Source organism: Empidonax traillii, unplaced genomic scaffold (genome assembly GCF_003031625.1).
Source record: "Empidonax traillii isolate 1590-97213 ecotype Southwest subspecies unplaced genomic scaffold, ASM303162v1 scaffold161:size1573837, whole genome shotgun sequence".
Classification (NCBI taxonomy): domain Eukaryota; kingdom Metazoa; phylum Chordata; class Aves; order Passeriformes; family Tyrannidae; genus Empidonax; species Empidonax traillii.
Genome location: NW_020955354.1, coordinates 185,592 through 204,718, shown reverse-complemented (window position 1 = coordinate 204,718; position 19,127 = coordinate 185,592). Strand labels below are relative to the sequence as shown.

The 19,127-nt window shown below is 44.1% G+C and overlaps 1 protein-coding gene across 2 annotated transcripts in view; it reads left to right on the top strand.

Annotated features, from left to right (window-relative positions):
* KALRN (kalirin RhoGEF kinase) overlaps positions 1 to 19,127 on the top strand; it is a 498,966-nt gene that overhangs the window by 399,169 nt on the left and 80,670 nt on the right. For both annotated transcript variants that reach the window (XM_027885121.1, XM_027885122.1), the window contains exon 36: positions 931 to 1,177. In XM_027885121.1, coding sequence (XP_027740922.1) covers positions 931 to 1,177 — 247 coding nt within the window. The remainder of the gene's footprint in view (positions 1 to 930; positions 1,178 to 19,127) is intronic.

The following is a 19,127-nucleotide window of genomic DNA, read 5'->3' as shown; positions in this document are numbered from 1 at the left end:
TTAGACACACAAGAATCCAACTCTGAGATCCAAATCTGTAAAAAACCCAAGTTTTGTTAAAAACAAGCTTGTGCAATCCCTTCTTCTGTTTTGCTCTGCTGTATGCACAAGTGCTGATATATCCGCTGGTTATAGAGAGACTGTGATTACACAGAGACCAGAATTGTTCATCCAGAGTCACAGGGTGTGAGCCTGAAGGAAAGCATCAGGTTGCCAGTGCTCAGTACGGAAGTAAGATGATACATTTATTCTTAGGTACAAATCCTGGAAGTCAGCATATAATCAATCACTCCGTGTTTATATATTTACACCTCTGGGTTCCGTCAGGGAGCATGAGAGGAGCTTTTCTGATCTGTCCCATCAGGATTTCCTAGTCTCCCAAGAGGTCCCTAGAGCAAGACTGGGGAGATGAGGGTATGTTTCTTGTTTTGCAAGAAAAGAGAAGCTGTTTCCTCACGGCACTGGTGGCATGTGGGAATGTGTCTGGGTCAAGCTGTAAAGGGGCAAGCTGGAATTTGTCTTGCCATGAGGCATAGCACTGAGGCAGCCTGGGCTACTGCCTTTCTAGAAAGTCATCCCAGAAACTAAAGCAACAAAAAAAACCCCAGGGTTTCTGATGGACACTCACAGCTAGAAAAATTCACAGCTCAAAAATTCCCCCACAGCTAGCATTCAAAAGGTTAGCGGATGGGTAGCTGTGGTGTCTCACTTCAGCCCAGCAAAATCAATAAGAAGTAAAGGAAACCAGGGCCACAACACGTTGAACATTGACAAAAGAAATTATTAACTTGGCTTCTAAGGAAGACAAATCCTGTCTTTGCCAGTGTAAATATGATGCAAAGATGACTGCTTTCATCCTACCTCCTCTAACGTCTATTCCTTTCCTTTTTTTTTTTTTTTTTTTTCTTTTTTTCTGTTGACCCTGGGCAGTTGTCTGGAGGGTGTGAACTAACTGTGGTGCTCCAGGACTTCACAGCAGGCCACAGCAGCGAGCTGAGCATTCAGGTGGGGCAGACAGTGGAGCTGCTGGAGAGGCCGAGTGAAAGGCCAGGCTGGTGTTTGGTCCGGACCACGGAGCGGAGCCCACCTCAGGAGGGTCTGGTCCCCAGCAGCGCTCTCTGCATTTCCCATTCCCGCAGCAGTGTGGAGATGGATTGCTTCTTCCCTTCAGGAAAAGGTAGGCAACACTCTGACAGGTTTGAGACTGTTTTGGATTTTCCCTTTTGTATCATGTAAGTGCAAAGCTGCTTGGGCTGCTCCTGCAGTCAGTGTGGGTAAAAGGCTGTTCAGTCATTGGTGAGTTTTGTTCCCAGATCTCTGTGAATGGGCACAGCACAAGCCCGACTCCGTGTCCATGAATCAATGTTTGTACGTGTGCGTCTTCTGCTATGTGGTAATCATTATTGTCTTGAAAATGTGGATAAAAATAAGACCTTTAAACAACAAAGGGACTGTTTCAGTGCCTAATGGCCTAAAGGGAGGGGAAGTCATGCTGTATATATACCCAGGGTGCCCCAAATTGTGGATATGTTATTTTATGAGTGCCACAGTGCACACTGGTTCATGTTCTTTTGGTATAACCCTACTGCCTGTCTGTAATTGCAAAGAGGCCACCAGTGACTACTGGTACACGCTACTGCCTTTTGAACTGGAGACATTGTGTCTAAAGGCACAGCAAAATGGGGAAATAATACAATAAGGGTGGAACAAAACATGTCCCTGGTATTATCCTGAGAGCTTGGGCTTCACCCGCAATGAATGGTGAAATATTGTTCGTCTCTGTGATGTCTGTGGCCTCTTTAGTTGATGTTCTGTTCTGAGCAATGTGTGTCCCACACATAGCATCCATGCAACCAGGCTTAGGAGACGCTCCAGACTGATAGACCAGAACTGGTTCAGCTCAGTGTGGCCAGAGCAGGTCTCCTTTGGGCTGTGGCCCCACTTCTGGCCATGCACAACGCAAGGAAGGTCCAGGTAGGAAAGGCTCCTATCACCCCAACTTGAAGCCTGCAACCTGAACTGGCTTTTTAAGTTTTTTTCCCCCTCTGCATTAAGAGAAATAGAATTGGAATCACTGTTGCTTGAGCAAGTTAAGCTTGGTGGTTTTGTTTGTTTGGAGAGAAAACACTGAAACTGAGCTGTAGTCTGTCCTCGTTCCCTGCCTGCCCTCCCACTGCGGAGGCTGGGAGTGGGACACATGCCCAGGACAGAGCAGCACTGTAGGGCCAGGGTCTGCTATCAGAGTTTCCCTTAAAGAGGCATCTGAACCAAACCCGGGGGAGGACAGCTCAGCTTCTCCTCTCACACTCGATCCCCTCAGCTGTCAGCTCTGTTTGTGCTGTGAACTGCAAACTGCTCACACACTTCTTCAGCCTGTTGCCACCTCTCCTCCCTGCCCCACGCCTGGAGCCCTACCCTGCTGCTGCTGCCACAGGAGCCTGTCCTGGTCCTCAGCTCTCCACTGAGAAGTGCTGCAGTTGCTTACATGCAAATTAAATCTGGGAATAAACAGAAAAGTAAAGCTGAGAGTCAGCCTGACCTGTGTACGAGCAGTCACTGCCTGGCATGATTCACAGGAAGCCAGGAACGTGTCTGCTGGGTGCATGGTTCAGCAGTTGGGCTTGTGTCCTCTGCTGAAGGACACTTCACTGAGTGACACCACTCAAACTTATTTGAGTCCACCAGGTTGTAGAGCTTTTGCTTATATGAAATATATCTAAAAATTGCAAGAGTAGGCTGTGGAAAGGGAGGCAGGAAATCCTGAGGATGGAGACAGGGTGGTGCAGGGACTGGAGGCTGCCAGGGGACATGGGAACTCTGCTTTTGGCATGATTGCACGAGCTGCGGGGCACAATTGCACCGCAGGTATGGCAGGACAGGCACAGTGCTGGGTGCAGCTGGAGGGCCAGAGCCGACTTCCAGATGCCTGGAAGCCACCAGGCTGTGTCAGCAGAGCACTGAGCCTTTGCTAGCATGTTTTGCCTGCCTGTGAGCAGGTTCCCTCACCAAAAATGCTGCCACAGCTTCCAGGTTGGAGCTGGCTTTTGGCCCAGCATCTCTAAACAGGTGCCAAGTGAGTCTGGGGCCGGCTGGCTCCAGCCATGTATTTTTCCCCCTTGGCCTCAGTTTTCTTCCTGCACATACCAAAGCTGGATCAGGGAGCCTCAGTATTAATGGGATCTCCAGAAGTGCAACTAGAAATAGTAAAAATAACCACCCTATCCACTATTTTGGCTAGAGTACAGCAAATAGGCTCTGTGTCTAATCAGTTCTCCCTCTATTAGGAAAACAGGAAATTGTTTAAACTGAATGAACAGATGCTGGGAATAAAGAAAGAGGGGTAAGTTTAAAGGGGAAAATGCAGTAGCTGCTGAAAGAGCCTGCTGATCTTAGGAGGTGCTGGAAAGATTAGCATGATAAAGGGCTTCTGCCTATTCAGAACTGTGCCCTTCTCTGCTTCCAGGAGCTTTAGGCACAGGTTGGATACAGAATTCCTTGGTCCAGGCTTGCAAAATTTCTGGCCTTTCTCAGAACAAAGGCTGGCACATCTTACATCAACATTAATGGTGTTCCCGGTCTGCTTCAAGTATGTAAACATACACAGTTGCAGAAAAACAGGTTAACAGCTGCATTTTGCTTGCAAGTACCAGGACATATAATTCTTTGCCTTTACAAGCACCGTAATTTCAAGAACAAAAAGTACCTACACTCAAAACTTAACATTTCTAATAATAGAATTGCCATCTATTTTAGAAACATGCAGAGTTTTGCCAAGTATCAAAACACAGTTACATCTGCATAGAGGGAAATGGCAAATTACTCTGTTTTGTCCTATTATAACTTATTGTGGAGTGTAAATGTAAATCGTGGCTTAGAGGAGTTACCTACTGTCCTTAAAGTGAAAGAGTAAAGAAATTAATATGTCAGCCAACATCTGAACAGATGAAGGCTTGACAGATTCGATGGGATCACCAGGACATTTTGTAAGGCATCAGTGCAAGTCCTCATCAAGCTTTTTTAAACAGTCTAACTGAAAGCCACTGGAAATGCAAAACCAAACTTCACAACTGAACTTGTGCTCTGGCTCTTCCTTACTCTTTTACACCTCCTTTGAAAATAGGTGGTGAATGAACATAAAATATTGCAAAAGGAAAAAGGTGGTGTGAACATAACAGAACAAACCTAGAAGAGAACACTTCCTACCTTTTGTAATGAAATATCTGTACAGGTCTCTCTTGTTGATCAGTAAAAGTGCAGAGACTGTAAGGACTGGTCTGCCAGCCTTCCGTCTGACTCCGGTCTGTGTTCCTTTGGAGGATACACATTTGATTTTTTCAGCTTAACACACGAGTATCCTCCTGCCTGTCCTTCCTTTCCGATGTTGTGACAGTGTTTGCAATGACCCTCTATAAAAAGGCAAACAGATTTCTGGAATTAAGCTTTTGCAAGTGATTTACAGATGATTGAGTAAAAGGATCTCTGCAGTCTCTGTTACTATACTCCAGAATTTGCAGGATGTGTTTTTTTTTTCTGACTAGTATTCCTAGGAAGGAAAAAGACCAGGAATAAAGCTCTGTTTGAACTATCTCACATGGATAATTACAGTAAAGCTGTGGCTTTTATTTCTTTTATTTCTCTTTTACCCTAATATTGAGATCTAAGGTATTAAGCTATACATTTCAAATTAAGAGAGCAATCCACTTGGATAGAAAGAAGTGTAATGACCTAGCCGATATTCAATAAGCATATTGCCACAGGCATATTCCTGGTGTCAACCTGTTAACTTTGAGTGATTCCAAATTTGAATTTGGCCCATGAAACTATTAGATGAAATCTTGATCATAAACGTCTTTGTCTTATGACCCCTTACACAGCATTTTTCTTGTAACATCAAATACACAGAGTATTTAAAAGAGAAACAAAGGTTAGTTCTTGCCGTAATTTTAAACAACCTCCATCACAAAAAGAAAAAGAAAACGTTTAAAAAAAGATTAGGTTTCATGCCACTTGTTTTATATTGATGATAGGTGAAAGGAGGGTCTCATTCAGGGCCCTGAACCACATCCTGCCCACAGGATACTTGTGTCTGGTGCATATCTCTGGAGGAGACAAGGAATATATTTTTTTAAGATGCTATGCAAACATCTTGCTGTGCAGGCAGACGGCCACCTAACAGCAGGGCTGTGGTGGCAGTGGTGGGTCCTTGTAACAGAGCAAACAGGAAAATAGTTGGATCTCTTTCAACTGAAGAGGGAACACAGATCTTGCAGGGCGTATGTTAGCAGGGTGAGCATCTTGCCTGCAGTTCCCAGATGGGTCACTTTGGCCTGGTCCATCAGCTGGGAGAGCACCAGACTTTGGGCAGGAAGGTCAGGAGTTTCAGTGCTGTGCAGGTCACAGCTTCTGTGTTTGGGGGGTCTCCTACCCGATCCTACACCCAGAGAGAGCCTGTGGGTGGTAGGTGCGATGGCAGGCTGGGCTGTGACAGAGGGAAGCAGAATAAGGATTTAATCTGGTGAGAAGGGTGGTATCAATGAAAAAGAGGTCACACTGAGACTTGCAGCTTTGTAACTTCTCCTTGTGGGAAAGACCAGATCGTTTAATGCATTAGTGTGCAAAGCTGGTCAGGCTAATCCCGCTCTTGTTGCATTTTAAAGTCTCTTTCCTTCAGTTACTGGTCTCAGAAGAAGCATCTTTGTAGGGAAAAGCATTATTGTTTCTTCTCACGTCTCTTTTTAAGAACATCTTGGATTTTAGTGCGGGAAAAGAATCTAGGTTGCTCTTATTGTATCCCTGTTCCTGTTGAGTATTAAATTGCGACCTGCATTGGCTCACGCATTTTCTCTGTTGAGTTTTAAACAATCTCTGTTGCAAACATATTCCATGGTAATGATTCCTGATGTCCCAGGGGAGCTGTGTGAGGATGATTCAGAAGTTTTAGTGTGCTGCGTTAAACCTTCATTTGTCCTTGTAGAGGCTGAGAAATTGCTTTTGTTTTCGAAATTCCTAATGAAGAGCAGTTGATTGAAATGTTTGCCAGGCTCTGAACTAAAGGAAATATTTCATTAGGTAACACAGTTGATTTAACTGGTACATAAACAGGTCGTGGGGTTTCTATTAAACAAACAATGTTCAGGCTCCCATTGTCAATATAAATACGCAATATTTAAATTAAAAAACAAATCCTCACCTCTGTTCCTATCACTGCTCCAAAGAGGATGTTCAGAGTCAAAATTTCATAGTATAGGCTGTTTTTCAAGACAGGTCATGTGGAGCCCTTCTGCTGGCATTTGGTGCCTCCTTGTTGCAAGTTCAGGACATGGCTTACATAGAAAAATCACATCAGGAAAGTTTTTGCTGTGTTTTTTCACTCCTTTTCAATTATGATAGAGCAGTTGGAAACAAGCCTGTCAACCAGCATGGTATGACATGGCAGCTCTCTGTGGGCTGGCACCAAGATGTGCCATAGCCCAGCTCAGGACTACTGCTCTGCCTCAGTGTACAACTGTGGCTCTGTGCAGTTGTGAAAGGAATGGGGAAAGAAAGACAAAAAGGACTCAAACCACTTTGCTATTTCAGTCAGGTCACCTTTTTCCTTTTTTTTCTCTACTGTGTCTCCCTCCTCTCTCTCTTCAAACAACGTCCATCTATCTTCATTTTCATGGCCCTTCACAGTTTCTCCCCACCATATCGCTGTTTTCTACCTCAGTGGGTGATGTCTGCCCCAGAGCTGGAGAGCCGATGATGCCTCACTCCCCGACCTCCTGGTATATTTTGATCCCAGACCTCTGTGCTTTCTCCTTCTTCAAAGTCCCTCTGGAGAAGAACTCAGACAGCCATAAAGTGTCCATGCTTGGAGTTATCCATGTTTATACCTCCTCCTGGACTCTATTATCTCCACAATAATAAAAGATGAACAAATATTTAGCAAGAGTTGGCAATTCGGGTGATGAGATCTGATTTTTATTGTATCTAAGGGGTAGGCCAAGTCAAGGCTTGGCTCTGGAGAGGATGAGTCATACCTGCGTAGGGCAATTCGTGTCACTATTCCTGTAGCTCTACCAGAGATTTTACCTGTTGGGCACATCAGGAAAACAAAACTATACTGACAAATCCTTGCCTAGTCAGCCCTAAGAGGCAGTGTCAGTCCAAGCACTACCTGAGTGACTAAGTAAGCTGGGCACAGCCTGACCAAGCATGGGAAATGTGGACCCAGATTGTAGGCGGGCTGTTGGAGCCATGCTCTCATGGCTTGTGAACAGCCCTATTTCTCTGATGTGGTATTTCTGTTTCATGATTTTTTCTTATTTTCAGTATGGCATCACTAGATATTAACACCTACATTCAGCCAAGTGGACTTGTTTAGGACACACCAGGTACCAGTAATATAAATTATGCTTATTGGTTCAGCTGCTTTGTTATCTACTCAAAGCAAAAGGCCTCCAGTGCTCTACCTGGGACTTTATTTTTGTGGAGAAGTACAATTTTGATGAATGCTTTGATAAAACAGGAAAGGCTATTTTGGGGGAAGTTGCTTTGCTTTTGTACAGTGGATTTTTATTATTTTAAACACAGGAGTCTTTGTTTAAAAGAGAGAAGGCCTGCAAATTTTCTTGTTTACTTTGCCTTTGCTTCCCCTTCTGACAGGGGGTAAAATTTATCCACCTAGTCCCCTGTCAGCTTAATCCCAAAATTCAATGTACAGTGTCTGTGCTGGTTTTATCACTGGAAAAAAAACAAAACAAAACAAAAAAACAACTGGAGGGAATTTGAAATGCTGTGGCACGCTGAGCTCACCAAAGGGTTCAGCACTTGGTCTGGCCAAGAAACTGGAGAGAAACTAGAGAAACTCAGTAGTGATACTGAGGGCAGGGGATGATGAATCTCAGCTCCAAAGAGGCTTTCATTTATGGCCTCTCTGGACCTGTTTCCTCTCTTGCTTTTTTTGCTCTTGCCTTATTTCTGTCCGTCTGAGGTATTGAGAATAATACTCAGGTAGACATAGCTAAGCATTTTAAGGTAAGACAGAGAAGAACTGAGTTGCCAAAACATAGCCATACATTCTCCCAACTCTTTGATGTTTCTTTGGAAGGCATTTTCATGCTTCCCCACAGGAAAGAAAAGAACCACTTGTGCTGAGTCCCCCTCTGTGTCAGGCTCAGGACTGCAGTTCCTCACACAGCCCATGCTTTCCAGGGCCAGGTTAACCCAACCCAGGTATGTCCCTCTTGCTGTTCTGCAGAACAGCTCCTCCCTCTTCAGCTCCACCTCACAAAGGGAAGGTCCCAGTTGGTCCCAGTTGCTGGGACTTGGCTGCTTAGGTGAAGGGTGAGTGGGTGGCCACAGCCCTCTCCTGACCTCACAGGCCATCTGAGACGGGACAGTCTGAGAGCACTTTAGCTGTACATACCTGGACAAACAAGGCTGCATTGGTCCTTCAAAGATATGGTGGAAAAGGAGTCTTTAATTTGTTTAGCTCGCTTATTGATGTCCCAGCTGTTGGGACATCACAAAGGCCCAAGACAGTTCTACTGAGTAAATACTATCCTTTCAATTAATTAAGTGAGAGAGTCTCTTGGGTAATGTGGACTGTGAAGCATCTCATGTGGCCTAGGGAAGACTAGAAGCATCTTCCATATAAAGGACTCCAAGCCAGTCCCCAGCACTCCAGTGATCCCAGCACCTCTGTTCACAAAATGGCAGAGCTCAGTCTTCCCTTGTGTGAGCAGGATCAGAGCAGAGTGAGAGGCCTTTGAAGGGACTCCACAAATGCTGCACACAGAGTCTGAGCAGTGGTTGTTGTACTGAGAAAGGACCTGGGCTCCTGCTGTGGTAATGAGATTCAAGAGAGCAGGTCAGGCATTATCCAAAGCGCGCTGCTGAGTTATCCAGGGGAGACACCTACTGAAAATGGTCTGAATATTCTTTTTGTTAAGTGCATAGGAACCTTACAGATGCCTCCTGTTTCTTCTCCTTGAAGCTGTGGTGCCTCAGTGCAGCGCAGACACCAGAGCAAACAGGCAGCATAGAGAGTTTATTTTGTACCATGAGGTTTTATACGAGCTCTGACCTAAAGCCAGCAGCCATAACATCTCCATGCCTCCACCATGCTGGCGAAAAACAAGCAGCCTGGAGGAAGGGTATAAAAATAGCTCCTCGAGTGAAATTTATTTCCTCTGTATTTAGTTGTGTGTCTTGAAATACATGTAGTGTGGTGGGAAGGGGGGAGGTTGTTCTGTAGCGCTTGGCCCATCAAGTTAACAGGAAGGTCATCCTCAAAGATCAACGAGAGCATGTGCAGGACTTGCGTCTTGTGTTTCCTCTGAGGCCAGACTAAATTTAGCATTTTCACAGATGGACATTGAACCATAATCCATCTAGGACTGTGGGGTGAAGAGTAGAATCTGCTTTTTGCTGTGTAACCAGCCTTAGTGCACCACTGTTCATTATTACCTCATGGTTTTCTGCCTTGCTCAATATTCTTTAACTTACTGCCTGATCCTTTTCCCTGAAATGTTTAAAATTTAAGCATGAAGCAAAAACAAACTGCTGGTTCTGGGTTCATGCCTGACATCCCTACTAACTTAAATTGTAGATGTACTTTTTAACAGCACCAACTCAAAGATTGAACCTATAACTGCTACTTGCAAGAATTGCAAGTACTGATGATTTTGGCTTACCCAAAATACTGCCTCCCCACTCTTTTAGCTTCCAGACAGTTAAAGGGACTAATCCTAAACATGGTGTTCGCACCCTGCAACGCCTGTATACTGCTGGGCTGGTCCTTCCGTTGCTAATCTTAAACAAATATTTTATGAGCATGTTTTGAAGTGAACTACTTCTGCTAAAAACCCCATTTTCCTGACTGGTATGAGCTGGAGCCAGGCAAACTGCGAAGCAAAGCACATGTGAATTAAATGAGGTATTTCCAGTAATAGAAATTATGTTTCTATGTATCTGCTTCAGCCCCCTGCACAGATTTGATATATTGATCCTGACATGAGAAGCCTGATTTTCCTGTCGTTTACACGAGCATTTTGTCAGAGCACTTGTTCCCAGGTTACATATTTTGCAGAAGCACCTGAAACAATGTCAACTTTGCTTAGTTCAGATTAATCCCAAGTTTTAGAAAGTGGAGTTAATGTTCTTGTCACTATGATGGTCTAAAAGTCTAGAGCGGGAAGTCATTTATATAAATATCAGTGTATCTTTTTCCATTCATATTAACTGGTCTTATAAAGGATATTATCTCTTCCTTAAAATGTTGCCTTTAGCTCTAGAATTTTATTTTTCTTTTCCTTAAGGCAAAGTCCATATTTAACTACATTTTCTTTAAATCTGTTTAAATCAGTCTCTCACAGTTCAGAACAGGATAACAGAGATTAAACCATTCTTATTCTTGGATGTCCTAGGCATTTATTAAAAGGTGCTATTTTACATATGTATCATGTATTCTTCATAAATACACTGAACAGTTATTGATTCTGCCGAATTGAAAAGCAGTGAAATAAGTATTTTTATTTTTTCTTTCCAAAGTTTGCAAAATACAAATTAAATTTTACACAACATAAAAATAGAGATAATTTCTTGCATATTGCAGGAAAGATTGGGATGGCCTCCAGCCCTCACTTAAGGTGTGCCTTCCAACAGAAGCAACAATCATACACTTCATGTAATAAAGCACCACTGACTTCTCTTAATCAAGACAATTTGCAGTTCATGAGTGTTGGTGGCTTCTGTTTTCATGGAGTGAACACTCCATTTTTTTCACCAATAACATTAAGCTGCCTGATGCCAAACTACAGGGTTTTTATTGTCCTTTTGGAAGCCAAAAAGATTACAAGTTCTAAAGTAGCACCCAGTGTTCATGTTTCAAGGACATTTTTCTATTTTCTACACTAGGGAGGAACACTGAAATCTTTGAACTCAAGACACACTTCTAACAAGTATTTTTAGGTCTTCATACGTTTGAGTTTTACTCCTTTCAGACTGTACCCAGTTCTTTAGTTTCTCTGTAGATGTCAGGTATCTTCAGGATTTTAAGGTAATAACTCTATTTTGCCAAGGAATATATACTCAGTTTCCTTGGAAATCTATGGCAATTGCATTTAGGTACTAGAGAACAGGTTCTGGCTGTAAAAACCAAATGGCATTCTTCAGAAAAGCACTGAAGAATTTATTAACTCAGCAGGACTCTTACTCAGTGAAATAAGAACAATTTTCCTCTCACTGTCTGCCGAAGCCAAATTAGTTTTCATGCAGTGTGAAGGAATCAGGGTGCTCTTGCTGCAGAGACAGGCCAATTTGACCTGTGAAAAACCTTAGTGAAAAAAAGCTTTGTGCACGGGTGGCCAGGCAAGGTAGTTCAGGCTTTACACTCTGTAGTCTTCATGGTCACTGCACATCTGTTCAGACAGATCTGCTGTGGTTGTGCTGTGCATACACAGTGCTGCTCCACAGGATAACTGCTGGTACACAGCCTTCACCTGGGATTTATACACACTCTGCAATGTTCAATCTGCTGCAGCCTTTCTTTATTATTCCAAAGATGTGCCTTTCTGCACGTAAATATGCAAAAATGAACATTCCACTCCCATCAGCTTCTGATTGCCATCATAAAACAGGACTTTCAGGCACGACAGAGTTGGGACTGCACTCAGCAGCACTGAGGGCTGGTGCCTCTCCCTCTCTGCTGAGCCAAAGATAGTCAGCCAGATGGAAGTGCCTGTTTTGTCTCACATGTGGAGGTATGTATCCTCTGCCTACTTGAGAAGCCAGAATCTACCACAGTGAGTGGGATCACTGAGGCCAGGAGAGAGCACAGCAGTACAGGTGATGTAGCTCGAAGCTTTTGCCATGAAATCTGAACAATACTGACAGGAGAACCAAGGCAGACCAAGGAACCAACCTGGGCTAAAAGAAACTCTTTTTTTTTTTTTTTCTCCACCCTAGGTTAATTTTAACCTGGACCCATTTGTGGGTCAGATTCACTGTGAGGCTGCACAAACATTTCTGTTGGCACAGGGGAAGCGGCAGGAAGGAGCAGGCACCTGGAGAGACAGAAAAGGCAACAAAGGGTTTTGGCAGGGCTGTTGGCTCTTGACAGCTCAAAGTGCTCATGGAACTATCATGTAATGTGGAGCTGTTACATACCAGGGTTTTGCCTGAACATAGGTATTAAAAAGTACTCCGTGACATCATGTACTTGTTCCTCTCACAGACAGACAAGAGGTTTTTCTGTCCTGTGGTGACTGGAAATGCCAGTGTGTAGAAATCCAGCTTTTGGCGATTCCTGATGGTACCAAGCAGAAGGGGGATTTCTAGAGTATTTGGTGCCAGACCAGCAATCACACTGGCATTCCCAGGAGCAGCATTTCTGGCAGGACATCAGCAGAAATCCTGCTTCTCAGAAAGCTAACATCCTCAAAATGCCATTTCTGTGCTAGTGTGTGGACACCAAAGAAAGGAAGCAGGCAGAGGTTCTCCACACTGAGAAAAGCAGAAGGGTTGTTTTCTAGCCAGTCATTCCACCAGCTGATAAAAATAGCTTTAAAACTACTTTTTTTCCCCCCCGATTCTCCTCACAGCAGGCTGCCTGTTATGTGTGCCCTTGTTATTTACACCCACCATAAGTTTCAATAACAGCTTTACAGGTTCTTTTATGCTTGTCTTAGATCTGGTATTGTAAATCAGAAAGCTTTGCCATCCTAAACATTTGAATGGTAAGAAATCCTCTGTTTTCTTTTTACCCTAGAATAAAAAGGAAGTGGAAAATACAGTGAATGCAGTAATTTGGCCTGAATAAATAAAATCTTTTACAATATCGACATTGAATTTTATTTTAATTCCAGACCAATTCCTCCAGATTGGCAAAAGACAGAAAATTTTCTCTCTAACTAGCAAACGGTGCGTGCCAGTTTTTAAATTTTTCTTTTAACTTGCCTTGAACCATAATTGTGTTGGGTACTGGGTGGAGGAAAGGTGATGAATAGAATTTGCAATTTGCTGCAGAACATCTCAGGAAAACAGTCTGAATACTCTTTCATTAAACAAACAAACAAACAGGTAAAATAAAACATGTAACAACTTCCTCTAAGGAAGGAGAAATACCATTGAAAGAAAAAATCAGCTGTGGCTTCTACTATCCCAATAGAACAACCTCAGGCAAGTTGAGACAGGCAGACCAGGAATACTTTTGTTACACTATTAGTTTGTAGTTGCTAAAACAACAACTCACCTTTATCAAGCACAAGTGGGTGAGGCTCCTGTTTGTCTTGGAAAGCAGACCATGATGGGCTGAGATAGGCTTATGATTTCCCCACTGAGACCCAAAACAGTAAGACAGGAGCCAAAGCATGTCCAAAAGGCAGTTCTTTAGTGCTTCTTGTCTTCTGTCATTGGGTATTGCTGTAACTCCCAAAGATATGTCTGTGTTCTAATGGAGATAAGTGCTTCAGGAAACAAACACACAACCTGCTTTAATTTTTTATTTCACTCTTTTCTGCTGAAGGGTTGGGGTTTTTATATTCTGACCAGTAGCTTGTTCAGGATGTGCCCACCCTCCAGCATACCTCCCCAGCAACCAATCGATACCATACTAACGTAATGTGGTACATGGTTTCACTTACTGGACCTCGTAGGTTAAACTAGTTTGTGAGATGAAGCTCTTTGCTACAGCCTCATGTGAGCATAACTGATCTGGTGGTACTGCTGGTCGGTCAGAAAAGTCCTCTCTGCTCACACAAGACCTTGCTGAAGCAGTAGAGCCAGTCCAGGAGCAGCTGAACCTACCCTGAGATCTTGGAGGATGGTAGCAGGGCTGTACTTTACATCAGCTTGTAACTGTTTTTTTAAGCAACTCACTGCCAGCAAATGGTTACTGCTTAGGAAGAAGCTGTATATATAGCGGAACTGGTCCTGTGCCCAGGAAACCAGAGGAATTGGACAATGTAGGAATCTGTTCTGAGATCTCTGAGAGGCAAAGTTAGGCTGGAGATTGAAGGGGCACATGTGTTCTGCAGGTGTGTTCTGCTCCTGAGAGTGGGTGAAACTATTCTAGATTATACCTAGCTGAATCTTTCTGGGGCAACTCTAAATTGCCTTGAAACAAACTGAATGACATGAAAGCAAGTATATGTATCTCATTCTGTGGTCTGCTCTACGGCCATCCACCTTTACTTGATGAACTTTTTAAGTTATTTTTGGGGATAAGTCTCCAAGCAACTTCTCTTCTTCCATAGATCCTTCTTTATAGGAAGCTGAGAAAGAGAAAAGATGGGTTGTAAATTAGGAAAGAAGGTTAGGCTGGTGTCAGTAGGGGGCTTCTGATGTCTGGGAGCGGTGGGCTGAGCAGTCTGTAAAGGTGAGGTCCATCACAGCAGAGCAGACGGGTCTGGCTATGGCTTTTAAGGCTCTACAGTGGAGTTGGTGTGCCAGGATGTTATGAGGTCATGGTAACTCTGCTGAGTTGCCGTAAATCCATCCCGTGCTGACATCTACAGCAGAGGGATCAGGAATGATATATTCTAACATTTGCTGAACATATGCCTGCATTGCAGTGCAGCATGGAGGTTGTGCTGGACTGTCTATATTTCTTCTTAATTTGTTTGGTTTAGCTAGTTGAGAATGTTCTTTTTTTACCTACCACTGTGCTGAACTGAGGAGCCAAAAATCTCTCCTTGGAGTTGTACTCTCTTGAGCCAGGAAGGAATATGACTCCATTTATTTATTTATTTTTAATTTATTTTATCTCTTTTAGTACCCAATAAAGTTGTTGTTTTTTCCAATTGGCACGACAAGGCTCTGGCTATTTTTAAAGAATGTGGTTCATTTGATTTAATCTAATGAATGTTTAGTGCTGTTGAAAATAGCTGGAGCCAGAGCCAAGAATAATGTACTGAAATGTGCTGGTTGAGCAAGGACTGCTTCACTCTGCCAATCTGCTTTCCCTCCAGTTGTTCAGATTTACCTGGTTTTCCAAGTAGCATTTGCAGGCAAGACATATTGATCACAGTCACTGACTCTAAAGGCCAATAACATCAGAGCCATATTTTGCCACTCTCATTTCAAGATCCATCTAACAATAACAACTCTTCTTGTTGTTCAGTTTGAGATGTCTCATCTCTGTTTCAGACCACTTTAAAGGGAATGTGAAATGCTAATATCCTTTTATTGCACATAGGAAAATTGAGGCATGAAATGGTAATTTTTTCCCCTAAAGTCACCCAGAAAGCAAGTGAGAGAATGAGTAATGAAACCAGTGAGGTAGCATCTACTGGGCTCCTGAAGTTGCTGTGTACCTCTTGATTTCTCAATGAACTGACACAAGACCATAATCTGAAAGCAAGTTCTGTTAAGTCCTTACTTCTGGTAAGGACTATTTTCTCCCTGACTAGTTCTCAGTCTGTGAGAATGTCCACGTTTACTGTTCTCTCTGCACTGTCTAAATTGCTCTGCAGAGGTACCTAGCTCTCCCTATCAACAAAGTTTAAATTTCATGCCTTTCCTTGTACTATCTGAATATGACTCTGCAAGTCACATCGCATATTTAAATCTCTTTAAAACTGTAAAAATCCATCTTCCTTTTGCCATCCATGAGTTATTTCTGTTGGATAGTTGGTTTCCAATTCTTTCCTAAGAAATGAGTAGCTAATACTTAAGTTTCACTGGATTAAAAAAATAAATCAGCCATAATACATCTTACTCTATCATAATGGTGCCCAGAGGGATGGATTTTCTGCACAGATCACTTTACACCCTAAAGCACAATGTAGGATTGACTTGCATAAGTAATGAACAGATGCTCCTGACAGCTATTACATTATTCATCTCCCTGTATATGTGATGGGGGGAAGGAAACAGCACCTGTTATTATGGGAGAAATATTGTCGCTGCTGTTCCTCATTACAGACCTCCAAGGCAGTCTGGGCCAGGCATTTGTGTTGACCCAAAATGAAGCCATGCCAGTTTACATCCCCTAGTTGCTCTGTCATGTGTTTCCTTCAGTTAGGTCTGAGAGCCTAAGAACCTAGAAAATGAAATAGCTGTTGCAGGTATGAGGGAGCACTGGAGGCAGTGAAAAAAAAATTGTGTTCCATCTTTCACCCCAAAATTTGCACAGAAAGGCTGGGTCAAAAAGTGAGAACTTATTTCCCCTCTACAACAAAAGTAATTTTTTACAGGCTTTCTTAGATTTCGTATGAAAGGAACTCCTATGCCTGGCGACTGTCTAAGGGTGTATTTAGGAGCAGACAGAAGTGATTTCCTTGTCATCCTGACATTAGACTGAGATGACTTCCCTTCCATTGCATTCTTTGGGCAAGACAGCTCTTGGCCCATGGTGCCAAGGCACACTGCTAATTGCCTTAGCCTCAGATGCAGTAAGTCAGGGCCCTAATATTTTCTTGTCCACTCCACTGCAGATAATTACTGTGTTAAGAGTATGATGACAGGAGATGTTTCCTCAAAGAACTCCCGTGACTCAGCTTTTCAGTAAAATGGGCTTATAACAAAGATGGAGAGTGCCTTTTTACATGGGCAGATAGTGATAAGACAAGGGGAGTGGTTTTAAACTAAAAGAGGAGAGATATGGATTAGATGTTAGGAAGAAATTCTTTACTGTGAGGGTGGTGAGTCACTGGAACAGATTGCCCAGAGAAGTTGTGGCTGTCCCATTCCTGGAAGTGTTCAAGGCCAGATTGGCTGGGGTTTTGAGCAACCTGGTCTAGTGGAAGGTGTACCTGCCTTATGGCAGAGTGGCTGAAACAAGATGATTTTTAGGGTCCCTTCCAATGCAAACTGTTCTATGATTCCATTCTTTGGCTCAGGCATCAGTTAGAGCAAGGGCATGGATGCTTTTTTTGCTGGGGGACATCCAGGTTATTCGTGACCACAGTCACACACTCATGCATCCTGCCTGATAATCTTCTAGTCCCAGAGAAGCATCTCCTCATCCCTCAACTAGAGCAAGTGGGCTGTACAGATTTCCACCCCCTCCCAATCTCTGCAACTCTTCTACATCCCAAAGGCCAAGCTCCCTACTTGAAGCTAAAGGCTCAGTGCAACTGGCAGTATAGTGCTGCTGCTGCTGCTGACTGAAACAGGGGCTGGAGCTGAGCTACACTGCCCACAGCACGTCTCCCCCTTTGCTTTATAGGAATTGATGTGTTGTGATTATTAAGAATGTGGCTTTCAGTCTCATTTTGTGAAATATTTATTGCATGTATAATTCATCAGTGAGTATGCAGAAATGTATGGGTTTTTAAAGAGTAACTTCTTAAAGATAACCTTCACAACATTGCTGGAACTGTAGATTGGGGAGGGGTGGAGCCTGCCTCCCCCCCAATAATTATTTCAATTATGTTTTAATTAGGCATAGAGTTTTCTCAGAGCTGAGATTGCACCTTAATTATATTTTAAAGTTTGGCTGCAATTATAAGAGCTATGAACTTGCTTCCAAACCCTCCTCTCGGTCTCAGACTCTATGTCCACTCGCTGATTTAGCCAAGCCTCGTTCCCAAGTGGGGTTTATTGCAGTGCCTCTGCCGTCACACACCGCGTTTTTCCGCCGCTCTCTGGCTTTCGGCCGATGTCTCGGAGCATCCCGGTCCCCGCCGCCCCACGCTCCCCGCGCCGTGCCAGCCCCCGCCACCGGGTGTCCCTGCCGGCCCCGCCACCGCCGCGCCGGGGACCGTCGGTCCAGCACGCCCTGCCGCCAGGCTCCTCGCAGTGGACAGCTCTCCCGAGGGTCGCGGAAATTTAGGGCTGAAAGGCGACGCTTAGGATGTTTCCTAGTTTCTTATAAGAGTCGTAAAGATTTTCTTAAGCTGACTTTTAAAACCCACCAAGAGCTGGACTCTGGGGAACCAGGTGCTGTATATGGACTGCTCCTGCTTCAGAGCCCACATTGCCCATCTGGGCAGATGCCACATGAACAGTGAAATGCCAGTAAAGAGTGCGTTCATCTTACACATTTTCTGTTTGCCCAAATCAAGCTGAGATCAGGTGGGAGGCAGCCAGCCCATAGGGCCAAAGGTGGGCATAGTGTATGAGGGTGGATTAGAAAAGAGAGATGCAGTACAAAGTAGAAAGCAGAGAAGCAAGGATCTGCCTTCTCAGAATAGCCCTGCTACAAGTTTCCGGAATCAATCAGGCCCTAAGCTGATGCCTTCTTACTGCCTGGCACTTCTGGTAGCCCAAATAGCCACCTTGAAGAGCTGCTGCTAGGGGAGCCATGGCAGGGACAAACAGGGAAAGGAAGAGGTGCTGAAGGCAAGGGTGTCCCAGCTGGTTTCCTGTCCACCTTTTCCTTCTCTGGCTGCAGCTGTGGTTTCTGCTTTGTGTACGACATATTATCTCCCTGCTACAGGCACGAGAGCCCTGAGTGCACCCCCAAGACATTCCCTTGCAGCTCCCAGATAGGCAAAGACCCAAGTCAAAGAAAGACAGGACACACAGCAAGAGGGAAACAGAGTTACAGTGTCCTTCATTCTTATATACTGGAAAATACCTTGGTGCTCAAGGTCATTGGCAGGAAAATTTTGTGTGTTTAAGCCTTGTTGTGAGGTTGTTAGTCATTGCAGTATGGCTGTAGTTGAAGAACAGTTCCTGCAGAGCAGCCAGAGGTGAAGGGGAGTTTTCTGTTTTCCACTGTGGTGGAGGGAGTCTCTCAAGGAGGGGCTCTGGCCCTTTTCTGGCACCAGGTCCTGGTGTCCTTTTGCCCGGATGCCTCCAGGGTCTGCATGATCCCAGCTGATCATTACATGGAATCAGCCAGTACAGGCCTGCCCCTGGACAACAGCACCCTCTACATAGGCACAACCCAAGGTGGGATTGTGAACACTCTGCTGTGGCCACAACCCTCCCTTCCTGTCCAAAAATGGCCCTTGGCCCCACAGGAGTGGCACAGGAGCCATTACCAAAAGCCTTAGTCTTGATGACCGGTCTGTGGCATCAGTAGAGCCATGCTTGCTCGGGCTGAAGCCCTGGCACACAGGGACCTAAAGCATGGCACATCTGCCCTCTGCTCTTCCCTCTCAATACCTATTCCTACCTGGGAAAAGTAGCTTGTTGTGTTTGTTCAGGTTTTGATGTAAGAGTGCAAAACTATGATGCTGTCGCTCTGGAAT